This window comes from Phyllostomus discolor, chromosome 8 (assembly GCF_004126475.2).
Source record: "Phyllostomus discolor isolate MPI-MPIP mPhyDis1 chromosome 8, mPhyDis1.pri.v3, whole genome shotgun sequence".
In the NCBI taxonomy this organism is placed as follows: domain Eukaryota; kingdom Metazoa; phylum Chordata; class Mammalia; order Chiroptera; family Phyllostomidae; genus Phyllostomus; species Phyllostomus discolor.
Window position 1 is genome coordinate 18,233,511 of NC_040910.2, and position 22,083 is coordinate 18,255,593.

At 37.0% G+C, this 22,083-nt stretch overlaps 1 protein-coding gene across 7 annotated transcripts in view; it reads right to left on the reverse strand.

Moving 5' to 3' along the window:
• The window catches only part of LRBA (LPS responsive beige-like anchor protein), a 512,136-nt gene that overhangs the window by 379,506 nt on the left and 110,547 nt on the right, over positions 1 to 22,083 (reverse strand). For all 7 annotated transcript variants that reach the window (XM_036031880.1, XM_036031882.1, XM_036031879.1 and 4 more), the window contains 2 exons: positions 19,737 to 20,172; positions 10,859 to 10,992 (listed from right to left, as the gene is read on the reverse strand). In XM_036031880.1, coding sequence (XP_035887773.1) covers positions 10,859 to 10,992; positions 19,737 to 20,172 — 570 coding nt within the window. The remainder of the gene's footprint in view (positions 1 to 10,858; positions 10,993 to 19,736; positions 20,173 to 22,083) is intronic.

The window sequence follows — 22,083 nt, forward strand, 5'->3', positions numbered from 1 at the left end:
TCACCAGGAAATTAACTACCCATTCCTTAACTCTGTCAGAGATAACACACATAATGGCCAAGTCTTGAAAGAGTGAGTCTAGAAGACTAATATGGAAAATAATTTACTGAGGCTTGAAGAGCTCTAACAAGAAAGAGAGGAAAAATAAAGCTCCCATTTAAGCATCAGAATATCCAGGATTGAACATTACTAAATTTAAGGCAGAAGTAGGACCAGAAAAAAGACAGGAAGAGTCATTTTTTTCACGAGGCCAACATTAGGGAGAAGTGAAAAGAGTGAATGCACACATATAAGCAGTATCAGATGCCCGTCGATGGCACTGGGACCACGGAACCCCTGGATTCTAACTGGGACGACGCCCTAACAACCTGGAGTATGCAGGTGCAGACAGGCAGGTGCAGACGTGCGCATCCTGCTTGCAGCTGCAACACAGCAGGTGAAACTTCAGTTTCTGAGAGCCGTGTCCTAAAAGGGTGCCAAGCTAGTATTAGGGTAAATACAGACTGAAATCCCATCACAGTTCTATGGAGGGACAGACCAAGAAAGACAGCAAACACATTGACACCAAGGAAACAGAGAACATGCGAAGCTGATAAACAAGGAGGGAAGTGGGGCTCGACGGGTCCTGGAATCTAGGCACTATCAGAGGCCTGATGCTTTGATCTGTTTTCCAAACTCCAGACACGGGTATCCTGGAAGCACTTAAAGGAGCCAAAGTGGTGTGTACAAAAGACAGATCAAAGAGAGACAGAAGATACGTTCACGTAAGATACACAAACAAAGATGGGTGAAACAGATGAAAAGGTAGCAAAGCAGGCGCTGACATCTGGGAGCTCACCTGGTAAAATCAAGTATGCCCACCAATCCTGGTATTGCTAGGAGCTGGCTTAGAACCCAAGTTAGGTCTTAGTATTCTCCCATCGACTATAAACAATTTCATAAAACATCAACATTAGACAAAGCCATGCCAGGACCATGACAAATCAACATAAAACACTACCACTGTATAATCATGTCCCAACAAACATACATACGAACTCCATCAAAATGACAAAGATGATCAAACATCCCAAATCCTAACATGCTGTAGGATTAGTTGGTGGACACTGACAGAAACTTGAGATGAAATCAGACAAAGAAAGACATCAATCATGAGTTCATTTTTTTTTAAATCAAGAAATCTCTAAGTAAGAATTCTTTTCTATAACAACCTATTTCATCATGATAAGATGCAAATTTTTACACATGGTATCATCTCTCGAATCAATGCATTTTACAGTCAAAGGTATCTTAACAATTATAGTCAGCCAGATGTTGAGGCCTAATGGTGAGAAAACACAGTGAATAAAACCAAGAAAGCAATACAATCAAATCAGAGATTTCGTAAAAGACTAAATAAGGAAGCATTGTGTAACTATTTCAAATCTTTACTTCGCCAGTCTACAACCTCAAGATTACATAAACTAGAGAAAAAATGTTGTATGATCTACACATACTGTGTGAGTACAATGATTTGCTTGTGGTGAAGAGGCATACCCACAAGCTGAAGGCCCTTCTGTGGCTTGGCTCCAAAGGTCTGAGACATTGTACACTAACTCCATCACCCCCTTTACTACTAAAGGGCTCCAAATGTGGCAGTAAATGCAGTCGGCCTGAAAGGTTTAGAGCTCTTATCTGAGAATTTGTAATCTTGTATTACAATTATAATAAGGATTTTTTTCCTATTATGACCACAACATAAAAATCTCTGTGCTTTAAGGAGCCAAAGGACCCTCTTTCCCAAACCTCCTAAATAGTCAGACTGAAGGCAGTTAGCTGGAGCAGAGGAGGAGGGCAGTTGCATCGCAGTGGGGCTACACTGACCCAGAGGAAAGGTACAGGGGCCCAAACAATGTGAGGACATTTAAGTACTAAATAAAACTAAAGAGAATTTAGAAGTAATGGCTTGAAACTTAGAGTACCTGCGTGTGTTATCATGGCTTTACTAATCTGGGGATATTATAAACGAATGTTTACACGCATACCCTCATTCACATATAAACCTTTATAAACAGTCGGTAGTCCCTAGGTCTGTCCCTCAGAGGACCTGGGAGCAGCCAGACCTAACAACTCCTGTGCTGATCTTGATTTCTGTTCTCCACTGAGAGAGAAATGGCTACTTCAAGATCTGTGAGAGAAAAGTACAAAAGGAGTATAAAATAGCAGTCTTGTTTTTTTAAAAAGCAAGGAAATACCGAAGGAATGACAGGATACGTCACAAGAATAGAGAAGACAGTTTGATGGGACTCCCACTGACTAAAGCCAGAGACAATATGAGCATCAAAATAATGATAGTAACTGATTATACCCACCCAACAAAATAGGAAGTCACCAGGCCATACTGACATGAATGATTATCTGAGGAATAGGATATTTAAATAATTTCAAAGTACCTCCCACAAAATGTTTAAAAACTACAAAAGGCAAAGAGTGACTTTACACCAGAGAAAGCACCTGACAGTTACACTCAGATCAAGGACGGAAGTGGTCACTGTCAGAACTGTGACAACAGTGTGCTTCAGGTGATGCGACTTTCTTCTCTACCTGTCCGGCGATTTTCCTACCAACCAAACAAGTATAATCCGTTTCTAATCATGAGAAAATATCAAACCAACTCAAATTCAGGGGCATTCATTTGAGTTGCTCCCAAGTTTTTACCATATTAAAGCATGTTTTGTGTGCTCTTACATAAATCTATGTGCACTTCTTTTCTTGAGATAACTTCTTACGAGTCAATAAACATCCTTTAAATTCTGATAAACACTGCCAAATTGCCTCAAAGAAAGAACAAACAATTTACACCTCTTTGATTACTAGTGAAACTGAAGGTATTCTTTCAATTCACTGGAAAGAAAATAGGAAACATAAATGACTATTCTGACCCTTTGAGCATTTTTATTGGAATCTTTTTCTTTATGGTTTCTAATTATGCATTACATAAAATTAATGACATTTATATATGATCAACCATTACAAACACTTTTCAAGTCTGTAGTGACTTTTGTCATGCAGAATTCTAGAGCCCTACCTTTAAACCATCTGTACCAGCATGATACAGAAAACAGAAATACCACATTTCTGCCAAGACGTTCCAGAAGAAAAGTCTAGAGCTCTTCCGAATGACTTTACATTCGTGATTCATGCTACCCGTTTTCAGTCTCGGGTTCTACATATTACTTTCCTATTGAATTCCCATAATAAATATAAAACTTGCTCCACTCGTCTCAGCCTGAAACACATTTCCCTTCCAAAAAGAAATGCCAGGTCAACCAAGCTCGGAGCCTTACTGCTTCACATCTGAAGGAAATCCTGCTAACCTCTCAAGCCATCTCAGTCACCAATCTCACACAATTTCCATTGTCCGTTTTCTTAGAAAAGATATGCTACACTGGCAGAAAACACTTCCTCACCAGCCACCATCAACAAAACCATTTTCAAACTGAGTCCTAACTCTATCAATATTAGGCCAATTTCTTTGATAATAACTACCCTTAGGGGTTGTTATGTGATTTAAATGTTTGGGGAAGCAGTCAGATCTGATACTTATTATTAACCGTGTGACCGTGGGCAAAGGTCTTAAGCTCTCTGTGCCTTATTTTCCTCATTTATAAAATCAATAGTGGCGCCTACATCACAGGACTATTTTGAGTGTAAACTGAAGTACTTTGAGCCTAGACCACAGAAAACATGCAATGAATGACAGCTTCCTTTCCTACCCTTCTACTCTGTCTTTAAAGTACCTTTTAGAAGTTTTATATAAACACACACACAAAATGGAATACTACAAGCCATAAAAAAGATGAACTATTGCCATTTGTGACAACATGGGTGGATCTTTAAAATATTATGTTAAGTGAAATAAGTCAAGCAGGAAAGAAAAACAGTATGATTTCACTCCTGTGAGACAGAAAACAAAAAGGAGCAAACTAACAACAACAACAAAAATGTACAGAGAACAGAATGGTAGTTACCAAGGGGTGGGGCATGGAGGGAGTGTGAAGTGGGTAAAGGAGGTCAAATACATTATAACGGCGGGAAACCAGAGCTCGGGTGGGGAGCACACAACAGAGTACACAGATGTCAATTATAATCTTTTCTATCTGAAAATTATATAATGTTACCAACTAAATTTAACTTTAAAAAAATTTTTAAAGTTACCGTGTTTCCCTGTCAGTATGTACTTCAGACTAAAAAGATACCCAACTTCTTCAATGATTATTCAAGTGACTAAATTAAGTATATAGGTAACTTAAATGAGATGAAGTTTATAAAGTACCTTTGGAAAACTCACTATAGAAGCTTAAGAAACCAAAGGTAAAATTCTGCTGAAAAGTCTAGAAACTGTAAAAAAAAAAAAATCAATCCTAGATTTAACCGATATAACAAGTGGATTTCTAACAATTTCATTTACCAGATCAATAGAAAACAAAACATAGCCATAAACATTAGCCACTGTCCTCTACAAGAAAATACTATTTCATTAGAAGCCTATCACTTTCTCACATAACTCCCAGAATTTCCTCAGACTCAATTCCATTGTACCAGTGCATTTGGATTCAACTTTCTCTTTTAGTTAGGTAAGGCAAATCAAGTTAATAATTCTGGGAATTAACTTGATAAGTAGATAAACGCAGCCAGGCTCTCTAATCATGGGTTTCGTAGATTTAACTAATTAAGAACAAGGATCTGGGAGAACTTGACCTTCCTTGAATCACGGTTGGTCTTAAGACAGAACTTGATCAATAATCAGCAGGTCTGATTGTCAGGTCTCAGCCAAACAGAAGAACCCAGATACTGGACTGGTGGATGGCCCACCAGCTTGGTTCCTTTGGGAAGAGGACGTGATGGCAATCTTCCACCATCAATCTCAGGATGATTACTAAGCCTCAGCCAACCTCTAAGAGTGAGCATATTCCTCCAGGATGAAGTTATCCATGGTGAATCTCTCTTCCATATCCTTCTCCTTCCGAGTTCACTTTTCTTTTTACTGGGATTTTTGTTTACTGTTGACCTTCCCCTCCATTTTCACCGTTGTGCTCAACTGAGAGCTAACTGTAAAACGCTTAAGAAATGAATGGCCCCATCCTAATACATAGGATTAACTTTGAAATGAAGTATACATTTCTTCATACTGACAACTTTTTAAGATGCATATATCAATTCCCATTTCACCATCAACAGATTTGTATTTTTGCATTTTTCACAATAAAATTTCAAACTTGAGGAAGAACAAGGTGAAGTAAAAACAACTTTTTACTCTTCAGTTCCAGGCATTTCTAAGAGTCAAGTCCAATCCTATGGCTACACATCACTCAGTAAAGTACTTCAGAGACCAAACAGCTTTACTGCACTCAGTTAATGACACCTGCAATTCCCTCAACCCTGACGGCCACAGGATCCTGGAACCAGGGCTGGCCACTGACTCTTATTGCCAGTGATTAACTAAATATTTCTGAGATCTGTTTTTCTAACTGGTGGTAGTTCTTAAAAATCATCTATTTAGACTATATCTGACATTTTCTCTGGGAGAACTACTGGTGGTTTTCCTTGAATTTTTTCTGAAGTTGATAAAAAACGAACACATAAGGTACCACTTACTTAAAAGATAGAATAAAACTCAAGAAAATGTCTGCATGAGGCTTTAGGCCATATATGTAAAACAAAATTAGTGTTTAAAGTGCTAACTGACCCTAATTTTAATGAGCTGAAATGCTTAAAAATCTGAAAAGACCAAGAACAATGGTGGTTCTGATGGAACCAGCAGTAACACAAAGCCCTCCTGACACTACCCTACAATTAGCACCGATTTTCAAACCTCAAGACACTACAGCAGAAAGGGACTTATACAAAGTGGTCTTTTTAAATAATAAAAAACACTTTACTAAGATAAATATATCAATTAGCAATACCTATAAGAAAAATAAAGTCACGTGAAAAAATAAACAGGCCACTAATTTCAGGCAAAGTTGTCTTTCATTCCTGCCAGAGAGAAAATGTAATTTCCAAATACATCCTGCACATTTCCAACTTGGATAAAAATAAAAATCATAAATTTATTGTTAAGTGAATATAACATTAAACATGTTCAACAGACAATCACCTATGTAAACGCAGAGGCTACTTCTGGCCTGTGGAATGATACTGACTTATCTTCCCTCACCCTTGTGCTGATAAACAGGCTCCTTCAAACTAACAGTTCTCCAGACATCCAAAAGAACGAAAAGGAAAATGCAAACAGATCATCCATCTAACATCTATCCAGGGAATAGCCAACTGTTTATTCAAGCCCCTTAAGGATCTAAATAAATAAGGGCCTTTGCAATACAGTATCATTAAACAAATGCCAATATTTAACTCTTAAATAATGTATTTTTAAATTTCCCTTTGTCTCTCTTTTTCCCCCTACCTCCCCCCACCCATTCTGGGCCAGCACAGGGAGGGAAAAGCCTATATGCCCAAGAAAAACTCTTCCTTAAATAAAAAATAAACTTTTTATTGAATGAGTAAAGATAATAAGCCTCTAGGATCTAATATTATGTAAGGCAAGGAATCAAATATTCCTTTCAACATTAACTATAAACATACTAATTAATACATGCATGGCCTAACATTCTAGTAAGTACTATAACTATTAAATTTTGCAAATCAGCAAACACCCAGCATGTAAACTGCTGAAGAACAGTCTGCTCAGCTCCTTTATTGGTTTTACTCATCGATGCCATGCAACACGGTAGCCAACCAGCACAGTACATTTGAAAAAGGAGTAACAGCATCTTAACACATATTGGATTCTGGGAAATGAAAACTTTGCTGATGAGAAACTTAAAAATTTCCAAATTCTGATATACTAGCAACTTTTTTCTTTTAGTTTTCTTTAAAATATGTATCTACAAAAAATAAAAATATACACTACAAAAGTATACCTTGTTCCCTGATAACTCCCTTACCACTGGTTAAGCTAGATTTGCCATCATTATTGTTAATAAAATGCTACAGAAGCCAATGAATATTATTCAAACTAAAATCTGAATATTTGTATCTTTAATATTTGTTCATTAACTGTAGTTTTAATATTATACAGTTTTAAAGTGTACATACGCAAATTCTCAACTTTTTGCAAGATTATAAAAATTATCTGGATGAGAATCTCTGACCTTGCACAGAGCTGAAAAACTCTAAATCTTTTTCTGGGATACAGTTCTAACCAGTCCTGGTTTCTCTTTAATTATACTACCTATAAATTTTAGAAATCCCATTTTGACATCAAAATTTCAAAATAATTTTAACTTTTCTGCTACAAAACTCGTATTTTATGTTTTATATTCACCTGGTTTCTTCCAAGTAAACTCCCATTTTTGTTAATGCACCCTGTACTACCGGTATATTTTTTACTAACCAATAATCTATCACTGAATTTGGGCAGTTCGTTTTTTGTTGCTACTCACTCAAACTGCAGTCTTTCCGAGGCACGTAGGTTTAAGGCCCACGGGACAGATATTAACTGAGCTTTCATACAGAGAAAACAATCCAAGATCAAACCAAGACTAATACCTAACTTACCCTGATCTGTGAGAACAAACTGCCCAGCTCAGCATGCAATTACAACAACAACCAATTCATCCACAAATCTTTTATTCCCAAATCCTATCTGAACCAGAAGAAAAATAAATTTCAATATAGTCTATTTTTTAATGGCAAGTACTTAAATCAAGAGACCCACCAAAAAGAAAACAAAAATCTATCAGCAAAAAATAATAAAGTCAGACAGATAATCTTATTGTTGGGGTTTCGATTCCAGGTGAGAAGAGAACAGGGTACAAAAGCAAGGATGGCAGGCAAAAGCATGCACAGTCAGGCACGGGACACAGGAGAGTAAGAAGTAGGATGACCAAAAACACCAAACTGGGGTAAATCCCTCTTATCAAGGCATCACGGTTCACAGCAGCAATGAGTGGAATGAACAGAAGTAATGAACTAAAGTGGAAAAGCCACGGAACAGGGACAACAGGAGCATACTGAGGAGAGACAGAAAAGGAAGAATCGGGTATGGAAACTGAACAAATGATAAAAAGACCACTGAAGAATATTTGTAATGACTTAAAAATAAATGAAATATTTTTAAACAAATAAGGGGAGACAGGAGGAAGAGGAAAGAGCTAAAAAAATCCTAGCCCAAAACAGAAAAACCGTGAAACTATTGGAGAAACATCACTACCACAAATTATATAAAATTTTAGTAATGATGGGAGGGGGTGAACATGAACTAGATTCAAGATTTTGTGGGGTTTCACCAATAAAAGCAAGAGTTTCCAATTCGGTATATGATTCTTCTGGGTGAGTAACACAGGGTAGAATAAATGTAGGCTCACAGTTGTGAGAACACAAAACATAGAGTTTATTCTTATATTACTTATTACATTATTTTCCATTCAAATAACTATAAAATTACTTTTGCCTCACCCTGGGTTATAAGGGATTTGTTGGGAAAAATACAATGGCTTCAGACAGAAATTTATTATACTGTTGTCATCAAATATTGTCCATATACCTCAGCTTTCTGTTTCTTATCTCTCCTGAAAAGTACATGATTTAAATTTTGAAAAATACATTTAAAAGCAATCAGAGGATGGTATTCCTTTGTCCCATAAATTGAAATTCAAGGGCAATGTATTCAAAATATGATAACATTTTACTCAGTTTACTGTGAACCTCTGAACTTAAGGAATTCACTATTACTAAATTTAAAAGACAGCACAGTTTCATAGATATTAGTAACTTCTGCCTTGTTTCCCAATAGGGACTGGTCCAGAGAAATCACAGTTCATTTTTTTAAAGGGCTTTGGATGGGGGTGAAAGATCAGCCCAAAACAGACTACCAAATTGTTTCCCCTTCAAAGTAAAAAAGAAGCATCACAGTATAATGGAACAATAAAAATCTTCTTCTTTTATAATTTTTCACTAAGACAACGATGAAGAAAAGTAACCAATGTACCACACTACTGCAAGGTGTTCACGATAGGACAATGGGAAGCAGGTGCTGCTCACAAGTTACATGGGAACTCTGTACTTTCCATTCAAGGTAGGAGCAAAACTCTCTGAGGTACGCTATTTTATCAAACACACTAACAAATACACTATTTATCAAATATACTATTTTATTAAAGAAGGTAGAGCAGCTGATAGGCCTAATAGAGGCCTGACATGTCTGAAAAAATGAACTAATAACGTTATTTCTGATTTAATGTAATCCACCTAGTCATTCCTTCAAAATTTATTTTTCATTAATCTCATTCTGCAGTAACAAGAATGAATCCTTTTGAGTATATGCAATCTAGTTGTTAATTTTTTTATGAAATAGCATTTAGAAAAATACTATTTATACAAAATAATATCTCCTTTGCCCTAACTTACTCATTTTAGTATCACATAGTTTTCAAGTTTATCTGGTATTAACACTAAGCTTCCAGTCAACATGGAGGAATTTGATCCTACACCCATTACATGCACCCAAAGGCCTCCGCACTTGGAAGGAGTAGAGAGATGGGCAAAAATACAGTTTGCCTGGTGGACACACAATGCAATATACAGATGAGGTATCATAGAACTGTATGCTTAAAACATACATAATCTTATTAGCCAATATCCACCCAGTAACTTCAATATTTTTAAAAATTACAGTAAGCGTTATTAAACTACTATGGCTAATGCTGGAATGATGGTATACTTCAGGGCAGCATTTCAAGTCTTTAATTCAGAAAAATATTCAAGAGAAAAAATACTAGATACTACATAAACAGTTGATAATACATAACCAGATTAAAAGACCACATGTCATGAAAACTTTCTTACACAAACTACTGTCTACACAAATTTCAAGAGCAAGGGAAGGAAAAGAATATTTCAAACCACCAGCATCCAACCTGTCATACAGTGTGGAGAAAATACAAAAATCCTTAATTTAATTCATTTGATATTACTCAAATTATTCAGAAAATTAAGGAACCAGTCTGTCCAGAAGCTATCCAGCCATGTAATATGAAAAACAGAGACACTTATTGAAGAATATACAAGATACAAGAAACACTGTACACAGGGCAATGACACCACAGTCCCCTTCAAAGTAAGCACCTTGAGATCTCACACAGTTCTAATCGTCATCAGTTGCCCCATCATATTTTCCTGAATCTCACTGACAGTCTGAAATCTCTTCCCTTTCAAAGATGAGTTTAGTTTGGAAAAAGCCATAAGTCTCAGGGTGTCCTATCTGGGCTGTAAGTGGGGGTGAGTCACCTGGGTGATTTGATGTTTCACCAAAAAACTCTGCACAAGATGTGCTGCGTAAGCTGGCATGCTGTCGTGATGAAGCTGCCAGTCACAGTTGCCCATAGCTGCGGCCTTCCGAATCATCTGAATAATTCCCATGGAGGAATGTTCAAGCTCAATGCAAAACTCGATGCAGATTCATTGCTCTGCTCACTCAGTCATTTGGAATGTGACAGCCACACAGTACACATGCTCCCTCAACAGTGTCTACCACCCCCACTGACTAGAACAGTGAGGCCATCATTGTTCACATATGCACATTCCAGCCCACCATCCTTGGCTGCCAGGTTACGTTGGTGTTGTTGCATAAACTGCTCTCCTCACATTAACCATGGCTGGATTTTTCCAGACAGACCTCATAAAAGCATAATGAGTTATAAAAGCATAATGAGTTATAACATGCCTAAAAAAATTTCTTAACTTTATCAAAAATCCTAAGCTCTGCTAAGACGGGACGGAAAACCTTTTCTGCTGAAATCACTGGTAACAAACTCACCAGGAGATTCCCCTCCCGTGTCCGGGGCTCGGGCTGACTCTGCGGGAGAAACCACACTGACGGCATCGGCAGGCGAGTGTGCAGTGAGCGTGGGAGGTAAGACTGATGATTTTTTTGTTGCAATGATGACACTCCTGTAGTAAAACAGAGAACAGCCGTTTTAAAATACAAAAGGTTAACTCAAGTTAGTCACATAAATTTCAGAATAGAAAACAGGAACCTAAACTCTTTTTCTAATTTTTTCTTCTCTATTTTGATATACAATTAAGAATCTTCTCTCAAGAAACTGCAAAGGTGTTCATATTTATTGCCTCTCAATTATTTAGAATCAAGATGATGTTCTATGGAAATATGATAATTTAACATTTAAACTTAGATTTACTATATAATATTCTTTACATTTAGGATCATCTTTAACTAACTTAAAATATAACCAAAGGTATATTTAAAAAAAGGAATTTTGGCACCCAGTGGAAAAGTAATTAATTTTTTCTTAACCTCAGAATTGAAGCAGAAAACTCAATGTGTTTCAAACAAGGATTTTAAAGCACTGCTAATTTAAGATCATAAAAACCTTAGGAATTTTGTAAGGTTAAAAAATGCAGATATAAACTATTTTTAACAACCCAGTTTTTTAAATCCCCAAGACTGTGTTTAAATACTACTATATATAAAACGATGCACAGATATAAATGCTAGATGCAAAAATATCAAAATTTTTTCACCTTGTATATTATTCCAACCCAGGTATTTATGATATACAGATTTCAATTAAAGTGTAATACTCTATGCCAAAATAATAACTAAAAGACCTTATTAGGCACAACTTTAAAGGCATTTTTAATTGAAGTTAGCTCCATAAACATGCAAGAACGCAGTTAATGAGGTAAAGAGGACAGCTGATATATAATGCACTCCCACAGCAGCGCTTACTTTTAATTACCTGGTGTTAACCATAAGCCCAAAGTCTTCAACATTCAATTTATTTAATCACATCTTCTGTTGACAATATTGTAACTGCAAGCTTCAAGTATTCCCTTAACACCTTTAAAGTATTCAGTTTCTAAATAAAGTTACTTAGGTTCTTGATCCTCATAAATTCAAAAGTGGAAATTACCTAATTCCAGTACTTTAAAAATACATTTTGTTTTTGTCGTTATATCAAAAAAGAGATAATACAAAGCGAAAATAGGTTCCGTTTTACTTCAGTGCCTACCATGTGACAGCAAACACTGTTGCCAATTAAATCAAGTTCTCTTGTGTTAGGCATGGCTTATTCAATGTACTTGGGGGTAGCTGGTGTCACATCATTATAAGGGTGACTGCCAATGTTAACTATACACTAAAAAATAGAAGCAACAGCCACCTGAGCCCTCAATCCAAAATGGTGCACTTAAATCATGGTAGCTTATATCAGATGAAGATTATTGACTTTAGGGGGAGTAAACATGACCCCTGTGTGTGTGTGGGTACATGTGTGCTGATGGTACAGTCAGAAAACAATACAAAATCTAATTTGTGTGTTTGCTACTCTAGGCAGGCATGCATTGTTCAAGAAAATCTCTAGCTACCTATTCCCTAGCAACCTATTTTGGGGAGAGAAAGAGAGGAGAAATATGGATAATTTACTTTCACATTTGTTCACAAAACAAAGAACAAACAATATCTATTTTACTCATACAATAGATAAGTACTGGTACTCATAGTATTTTAAAAAGTGAAATTTTTTTATAATTACATTTAAGACATAAACCTGCCCTATTCACTAGCAATTCTTCTCTTAGCAATTTCCTCAGTATATAGCTTATGTCCACAAAAAAAGTGTGCTCAAAAATGTTCAAAGAGGCTCTATTGTTAACAGCCAAAAACTGGCAATAGTCTAGAATCCTTTAAGCAGAAAGATGCATAAAAATATGGTGAGATGGGCCCTGGTCTTGTAGCTCAGTTGGTTGGAGCATTGTCCCAATGTGCCATGGCTGTGGGTTCAATCCCCCAGCAGGGCGCATACAAATATCAAAAAATGAACGCATAAATAAGTGGAACAACGAATTGATGTCTGTGTCTGTCTGTCTCTCTCCACCCGCTTCCTCTCTCTAAAATCAATAGATTTTTTAAAAATATGGTAGTATGCTTGTACAATGGAACAATGCTCAGCAATGAGAAGAGACAAACTACTGATAAACATGGCATGGATGAACCTCGAGAGCATTAGGTTAAGTGAAGGAAACCTTAAACTACATAATGCAAACTTTGTACTTCCTTTTACATGAAGTTTTAGAAAAGGCAAAACTAATCTACAGTAGAAAAAACAATGGAGTAATAATTGCTTCTGAAGAACAAGGATAGGGATTGGCTGGAAAGACGCATGAGGGAACTTTTAAGATTCATCTTGATTGAGAGTTTGGGTTAACACAGGGGTACAGATTGTCAAAGCTCGTCCAATGGTGCACTTAAGACTGGTGCCTCTCATTGTATGTGCATTTTACCTTAAACTGTACTGATCTTTCGTTAGAGATCTGCATGCTGAGATGCTAGATTGAGGGTGAACTCTTGGCTGACACTGACTTTGAAATGCATCAAAAAATAAGGCTGACTGATAGAAGGATATTTACATAGAGAATTATATGATAAAGCAAACAGTTAAAGGCTAATTGTGGGATCTAAGGGATGGGTCTATAGGTGTTCACTGTATAATTCTTTCAGCTTCTCTAGATATTTGAACATTTTTATAATGAAATGTTGGAAAACTGGTGACAGAAAAACAATTACTACAGATGTTCCATAATACACACAATCTCTACTTATCCAAGGTGGCATGATTAAAGGTAACAAAAGATCACCCCAATAAATTCAATAAAATCTTTTAAAAAAATAAAACCAAGGTTCAATAAATGAAGACAACAAAAGAATCTGACTTCATCTCCAATCCTTTAAACTACTGACACTAATAATGTTTTCCATCATGAACAATACCAATTCTTTATTTCAGTTCACTAGATACTGACTGTCCAAGATTTCCCACATATTTTCATTCCTGACATATCTCAAGTGTGGCTTCCTACATTGAACCCAGCGTTCCTCACATGCTTCTGCTGTATGCGATTATGGTTCCTAAGTATGTATATTATATTCCAACTCCCACCCCTAGTATATGCTTTTCCTCTGCTGAGATGCCTTCTTCTTAGTCCTCCACGCCAGCGAACTTCCTTCTCTCCTTTCCAAACCTCACTCAAAGGTAAGCCTCCCCAGACTCTCCAAGTCAGAGTTCACGACCCACTAGTCTTTGTGCCCCCAAACGATCCTATGATATAAACTTACAAATTATTAATAGCTATGATTAAGCACTGACATGTTAAGAATTACTTATTACTCAATTCTCAAAACAAGTCTAACATACATGACTTCTATTTTAAAAATTAAAAAGAAAACCTCAGAAATGGAAATTAACTTACAAAAGTAAATGGCAGAACTGTTCTACATATAATTCACAGTTCGTCTCAACAAGGGTCTCTAATTTAAACTGCTTCCTCATGCTGACCTTTTTTAAAGTTGTACTGAGATGCAATTCACATACCACATAATTCACTAATTGTAAGTGTTTAGTTTTTAGTATGTTCACAGAGCCACACAACCATCACCACAATCACATTCACATTGAAACATATTCTATATTATAATCAATTATAAGCAACAGTAACCTAGTTTTCCAAAATATAAAATTATGTATATGCTACAACAGACAAAAATATATCTGCTCACAAATGGAAAAAGCTCCATACGTTAGCACAGCTATATATTTAGTAAAATAAGGAAATATTTATTTAGTAATATATAGAAAAATAGAGTTAATCAACTTCCAAATTAATTGACTGATTCAAGTCATTTCTGAGGAAATAACATAATAATGCTTCTGCTCTGAGCCATGTAAAAACAAAAGAAGCAAAGTCCTAATAATCCAAATAAAAGGAAATTAAGCAGTAGGCGGATTTCACAATATTTTCATTCCCTTTACCAACTATTTTCAAAATTATAAATTTTCCATGTAAGAGACTGAAATTTGCAACAGAGGGGATTTTAAGCTGTCATATGTATCATGTACATCGGTATAAATCTAAAGTAGTAAACCATGTTCTTATTGTTTAAAAAACAATCCAGAAACTTAAATTTACTACTACTCAAGATTAATCATGTAAGGACTAAACATGTCCTATTTTTTATCAAACACTTTGGAAAACACATATAAAATAAAGCATACATTTGATACAACTTTGAGAGCTTATATGCTAGGTAGGTGATGTGTGGAAATATTTCTAGTATCATTCTCAAGCTACATCTTAAGTTTCCATTTAAGAAGCAAATTGAAATCCTTGTTAAAATTTAAAATGCAAATAGCTGAATTTTTAATATGTGCCACCAACTTTAACAAAAAGCACTTCAAACTCTTTGGAATAGAGAATTTGGAAAACAAATATGTTTTTTAGTTATGCCAATAACTAAAAAACTTGTCAATTCAAAACTGCATGTTAAAGTATAAAATGTTACTTATGATACCTTTTTTCTTTACAAACTCACTAACTTTAAGAATACTATTGTGAGGTACTATGCTAAGCACATACATAGATTATCATATATATTCAACCACCCATGAGTTAAGGGCCACATATTATCCCCATTTTAATGATGAAAAAGAAGTAATTTTCCTAGGATTCCACATAGAAAGAAAGCATAAACACTGTTGACTTTTTTTTTTTTTACATGAACTAGGGAGACTTTTCTTGAAAGTTTCTTTATACTTATTAACAGCAGACAAAAAGCATCAACATCTTCCAGATCACTAAGGTTCAGAAGTTCCATTTCAGAATCCCATCAGTTTCAAATATCACAGACTTTCACATAAATGCTATTTTATTTAACATGCAAATAGTTCAGTAAAAGAGAAAAGAGCATTTTAAACCTAGCACTTTAGTCCCTAAGGATCTAGTTGAAAAGCCAGACAAGCCCTTGAACTTTATCAAGATAAATCCCTGGTATCCACTAATCACCAGAGAGGATCTTCAAATTAGATAAGAGCAAGAATTTTGGCATGGGAATGAACACAAACACCTTGCCATCCAGAAAGGCCCACAACCTGGCAGCCTTTCAGCAAGGTTCCACTCATGTAGCTGTTACTCTAAATTTTCCAGCTATTCCTTGAGAGTTGATAAATCTTAAGATATGAGGAGAGTTGTGATTTCTGACAAAGCATTCCAGAGATAAATACATGATCAGAGGGATGCTTTGAAATTCCCAAAGATACTCCACTGCTCTACAGCTGCATGAAAAGAGTTTTCAAAAGGTGTCTCTCGCTAAGAAAAAGAAGAGGGAAACACAGAGCAGCTGGCTTGCCATCAGACAATACGTTAAATGCGTACCAGACATGTGCGTTCCAAATAACGTCCTGAAAAATGCCATCACCAAAATTCCCTAGTTTCTTTTTTTTTTTTGCATTTTTTCCATTACCATTTAACCCCCTTATAGCTCCCTCCCCCGAAATCACCACACTGCTGCCCACGTCCATGAGTCCCTTTTCCTTTGTTTTCAACTCCATAATATGTATTACCTAGGCATGGTTTCCTAAATGAGTGCATAGCTTCGGCACAGAAGGCATCACTAAGGCAGAGTTGAATTTCTACACTATTTTAAAAAGATAGAAATGCTAAAATATATGAAATTTGGGACATTTACAAGAAAACAGCTTTCTTTGACTATATTAGCAAGATAAATTTTAAAATCTACTCTCAATCATGTCTGAGTGCTCAAGCAAACATTAATACAAATTATAAAATTGAGAGTATTTTAAAAATCTGATCATTTACACCTTTTCCAACTCTCATATATAGCCATTGTTATTAACAGTTTGATGTATACTTTTTGAGGTATATATGAACATATTTATGTTTCTTAAAAGATCATAAATTCCAAACTATTTTGTACACTGCTTTTTTCACTAACAATGTATCTGCAATATCATTTTACATCAATGCACAGCATTCTTTTCTCTCTGCAGTGGCTGCATGCTATTTACTACATGTACAGCCAATAAAACACATTGCCAATTGATTCCTCATAGATTAGCAAGAATGCTTGTGCTGCACAGCCCAATGACAGGGTCCAGAGTGAATCCACCCTGGTTCAAGTCTTAGCTCCACCACTGATCAGCACGAGTGCTGAAGTGACTTAACGTCCTTATGCCCCAATTTCTTCATCTGTAAAGTACAGATAAAAAAGTATCTATCTATCTACCTAACGAAAAATGCATTTTGAATAGAACTTCCCAGAGTAAAAGCTCAATGGGTCTTAGCTTAATTATGAAATTCCACTTGCAGAAAACATCTGTATACCTTTTGTGTAAACTTCTAGAAGTGCATTAAGTTTACATACTTTAAATTTTAATTAACTGCCACTTGTCCCCCAAATAAGTTATATCAATATGCCCTTTCAACAATATTAAAATGTTTCTTTATACCCTCATTAACCCTAGGTATCACCTCTGCAAAGATGCATCTCATTTTAAACCTCTGCAAAGATTTATCACCTGTTATCACCTGGTTATTTTAATATTTCCTTCATTATTAGCAATATAGATCACCTGTACATCTTTGCATATTAACAGTATTTTTCTTCTTGCATGAACTACCTGTTCCTGTCATTTGTCAATTTTTCTAGCAGGTAAGTCATTTTATTGACATACAATTTATCATTGTACTGACCGGTTCGCATTATATGTGTGCAGTGAGAGTGCAGCCCTTTTATCTGTAGCATGTATCTCTGGTGCCTAGTGCCCACGGGCAGACACATGCACACAACAGGAAGCAGCAGTGACTGAATGGCTCATCAGAGAGGACAGCTCAGTTTTTATTTACTGAGTGATTCCTATGTGCTGCGTGCTAGAGAACAGTCTATCTTCAATATCACTTCATACCAACACATATTGTTCTGCCTTTTTTCCTCATTAATAGGTATATAGTATTATACTATTTAGGGATAAGGAAACTGAGGCTCGGCAGGATGCGGTAACAGGTCCAAATTCACTAATAAGCAATACAGCCAGAACGCAAACTCTGTTTTGTCTAATTACTACAGTCAGCATTTTAATTCCCGCATTATAAAGCCTACTTTTACAAAAATGAAAAATACACTGAAATCTAGCAGCCACGTGACATACCGATGTTCTATTTCTCTGGACATTAGACTCTGTCAGTCTCATCACTCCAGGACACTGACCTAACACTTTCAATGGTGGTGGCAGAGGCGATAAAATGACAAAGGTGACGGCAAACATTCTCTGCTAAAATTTTAGTTCCTTTGTGTTCTTTCAGAACACCATAATTGCCACAAATACTTTTGACCCGTTTGGATATCCCATGGGCAACACACAGCAAATCGGACGTAGAAAACCAGAATATGAGAAGGAATAACGAGAACAGGAGACCCAAAGAAATAAACACCCAGACAGAGAGGCATTATGATCAGAACACTTCAAAACAAAATAGAAGCCCACTCACTGGAAGGGAATCCCACTGGACAAATCAAAGACAACTTGAGCATCAACATAAATGATAACAACAAACTATAACCCACTGAATAAAATCGGAAACCACAGGGCCACACAGTGAACTGAATGTATCTGATGTGGATGAAAGAGTTTCACAGCAGTACTGCCCCTCCACAAGGAGTGCCTTAAGTGTGCAAAAACCTACAGAATACCATTTTAATGACAATTCAGAATGAATATCATCAGTAATGAGACAAAACCACATGCCACATGATACAACGCAACACATAGTACCACTTTTGTGATATTCCTGCCAAAAAGATGCATTAACTTGAATCTAATCCTGAGGAAACATTACACAAATCTAAACTATAGACTGAGGAACAGTCTACAAAACATCAGTGCTGTCATCTTCTAAGGCAGCAAGATCATTAAATTCAAGGCAAGGCTAAGGAACTGTTCTTCCAGACCAAAGGAAAACAAAGAGACACAACGAAACAACACATTATTCTGAACTGGATCCTTCTACTATCAAGGGCATTACTGAGATAATTAGTAAACTTTGAAATGTATTTGAAGATTAGAAGGTGGTGTTTTATCAATGTTAATTTTCTTATTTTGATGAATGTATTGTGGTTATATTGAAACTATACAATAAAATACTCAAAGAGGATGGAGTATTATACACACTTCTTTTCAAAATGACTCAAGAAAAATAAAAGTTCTTTTAACTGGCAACCTCTGTTTAAGTTAGAGCTTCCTTCCAGATAAAAATATTGATTTTTGGAAAAAAAAATGTGTTTAATAACTAATACATATATATGTCTTGTAGGCAGAATTTCAGAAAATGTATTAATATATAAAGAAAAATGTCAGGCAAATTAGCCAAAGGTTCCGTAGGCCGGCAGAACCAATAAAGTCAGAAGCCCATAGTCAGCTTTCTGCAGCTATCAGGACTCGGGGAGCTGGCTGGATCTGAGCCCGCTGGGATCCACAGACAGACACACTGTCCTCGGAGACTGGCACAGAGCTAACAGCAAGAGTGTGAAAGACAGCCATCTTTAAGTACAGGTGACTTCTAAGTTGCAACAAACAAAATATATTTAACATACAACTTGCCAATGTAATTTTAAAATTATTTTTAAATCATCTTATGATAGTGTTGCTAAATGAAAATCTGAAATGGTAAACAAACTATAAAACAAAAATGGCCTTGTAATTTTTACAAACATCCATTTCTAGTGTTGAAGCTATAAATTTTGCAGAGTTGAAGTCCTGTTTACCCTTTACATCTTGACAATTTGTAAGTATATGCATACAAAACCCAAAAACTGTTTACAGTACCTGTCAAAAGACCGGAACTGCACAGGCTGCTCAGCGGACAGATCGCCGAGCGCTCCGAGGCAGGGTGGCGGCAGGAGGGCAGGGTCCACTGTGACTCCATCTGCTGGCATGTTAACCAGGCTGCGGAGAATGTCCTTTACGTTGACATTTTTTGAAACTGGAACTGATGGTGCGGCCTTGTTATCCAACTCGTTTCCTCCATCATTTTTGTTTTCCTGAGATTTATTGACTTCCAAAGAGAGAGTGCACAGCACCTCACTGACTGCATCTGGGCCTGCACTGACACTCAGAGGCGCCACAGGAGACGCCAAGTCCACACTGCTTCCCACGCCAGCAGCTGTTTCCTCCCCGATGCCGGAGTCCCTCCTTCGAGCAGATGATGCGCTTTCAGATTCTTCAGTTAATGGGCTGGATGCTGCTGTCGTGTTTTCTACATCTTACCCAGAAACAGGAAAAAAAAGTACAAATAAAAAATACTTAGAACCAATTTTAAAAAGGTACATTCAGTCCTACAGGCACCTATTATTTCAAATTACGAAATCTATGGCATCTTCTCAAAGGCAAAAATAAATTACATAATCTATAAAATGTACTGAGTTAATGCACCTATAATCAAATTAGATGATACCATAAAATAAAAACAATAAATAATAACAACACAATACCAGAGAAAACCCTCCAAACTGAACACGACATCCCAGTGGAGAGCAACACAAGGCTGAAAGCCACTGGCCTACAAGAAAAAGTCCGAAATCCCTAGGATAAAGTACAAGGCTCTTCAGTGATGTGGGTCCAATAGAAAGTAACCATCACCAGGGCAGGGAACTTGTCTTCTCTATCCCTTCCTCCCCAGCACCTGTCATAATGCCTGGCCTCACGCCATGCCTGGAAAGCAGCAGGGGCTCAATAAACACGACTCAGATGACTAGTCATTTCCAGAGTTATCTCCTGCCACTCATGCCATCACACATCATAGTTTCAATTTAGAGTCAATTTTAAAAAGGTACATTCAGTCCTAATCACCAAATTACCTGCGATTTGCTCAACAGGGGACAAAGATTTTGGCTTCTATACCTTTATACATTGCCATGTCTTTGAACAGTAACCTCCAGACCTCGACCTCAAACATGGTTTCTGCAACACTACTAGAAAACAGGTTACTCCTCCTGTATGTATGAATAACCAAACGATCCTTAAAATCTAGTTCAAGAAAGAGCATCGCCCTGCTTCCCTGTTTGATTTTCATCCCCTCCAATCAGGCATTCCCTCTATTCCAACAAAAATGCTCCATTTTGCCAATGGTCACCAAAAACCTCCATCTGGCTAAATCCAGTGGTCAGTTCTCAGTGCTAAGAGCGCTGGGCAAAGCAGCAGCAACTGATTGCTCCCTCCAACACGGCAGTACTTTCTTCACTCGGCTTACACACACCGTGTGTAATCGTCTGCCTTCCAGTTTTTCATCTACTTCCCCACTGGTCATTCCTCCTTAATTTCCCTCACTTCTTCTTCTAATTTCTTAAGCTGGGGGGACTTAGTAGTCCTCAGTCCTTAGCCCTCTTCTCTCGCAACAGTGAACTCCCGTAATGGACTCATGCACTCTCAAAGCTTTAAATATCAAAAAACAAAGAAAACAAAACACTCAGACTGTTATCTGTAACTGCCTACTCTGCATTTTCTATGTCTAAAGCCATCCACGGTGGAAAAGTGAATTTACCTTTGCCTGAACACGCTCCACCTCCAATCTATCCAACTGCGCCTCATACTCATTCTTCACTGCCCTCCGTCTTTCATGTGTTCACACCTAGTATTTTAACATCCTGTTTCCCACACCCAATATTTTAGCATCATGTTTTCCTCACCTAATATACTAACATCCTGTTTTCTCTATCTTCAAAGTGCACCCAGAGTCTGACCACTGCTCACTAGCTCTATGGCCTCAGTCACCTCCTGCCTAGATCACTGCAGTATCCTCCTAAGTGCACATGGTAGACTGTTACGTTAATGATCCTCTTGGCCCCTGCCTCCTGGTATTTACCCCCTTGAGAAGTCCTTGAATCTGGGCTGGGCCTGACTCGCTTTAACCAACAGAATGAGGCAGAAGCAACAATCAACCATTCTGTGCCCAGGCTTTACTAAGGTCTGGCAGCAGGTGCATTCTAGGAATTCCTGAGTATCTCAGGGAGCAGTATGACTACCTTGCTGGAGAGGACATGTAGAGAAACCACATGAAGAGACAGAGGCCCCCCAAACCAGTGGAGGAAACCAAGGACTTCAGCTGCGAACAAGTATCGAGACCCCAGACAAATCCCCCAGCTGAGCCATTTCGGTCAATCAGCCGCAGCTCGAG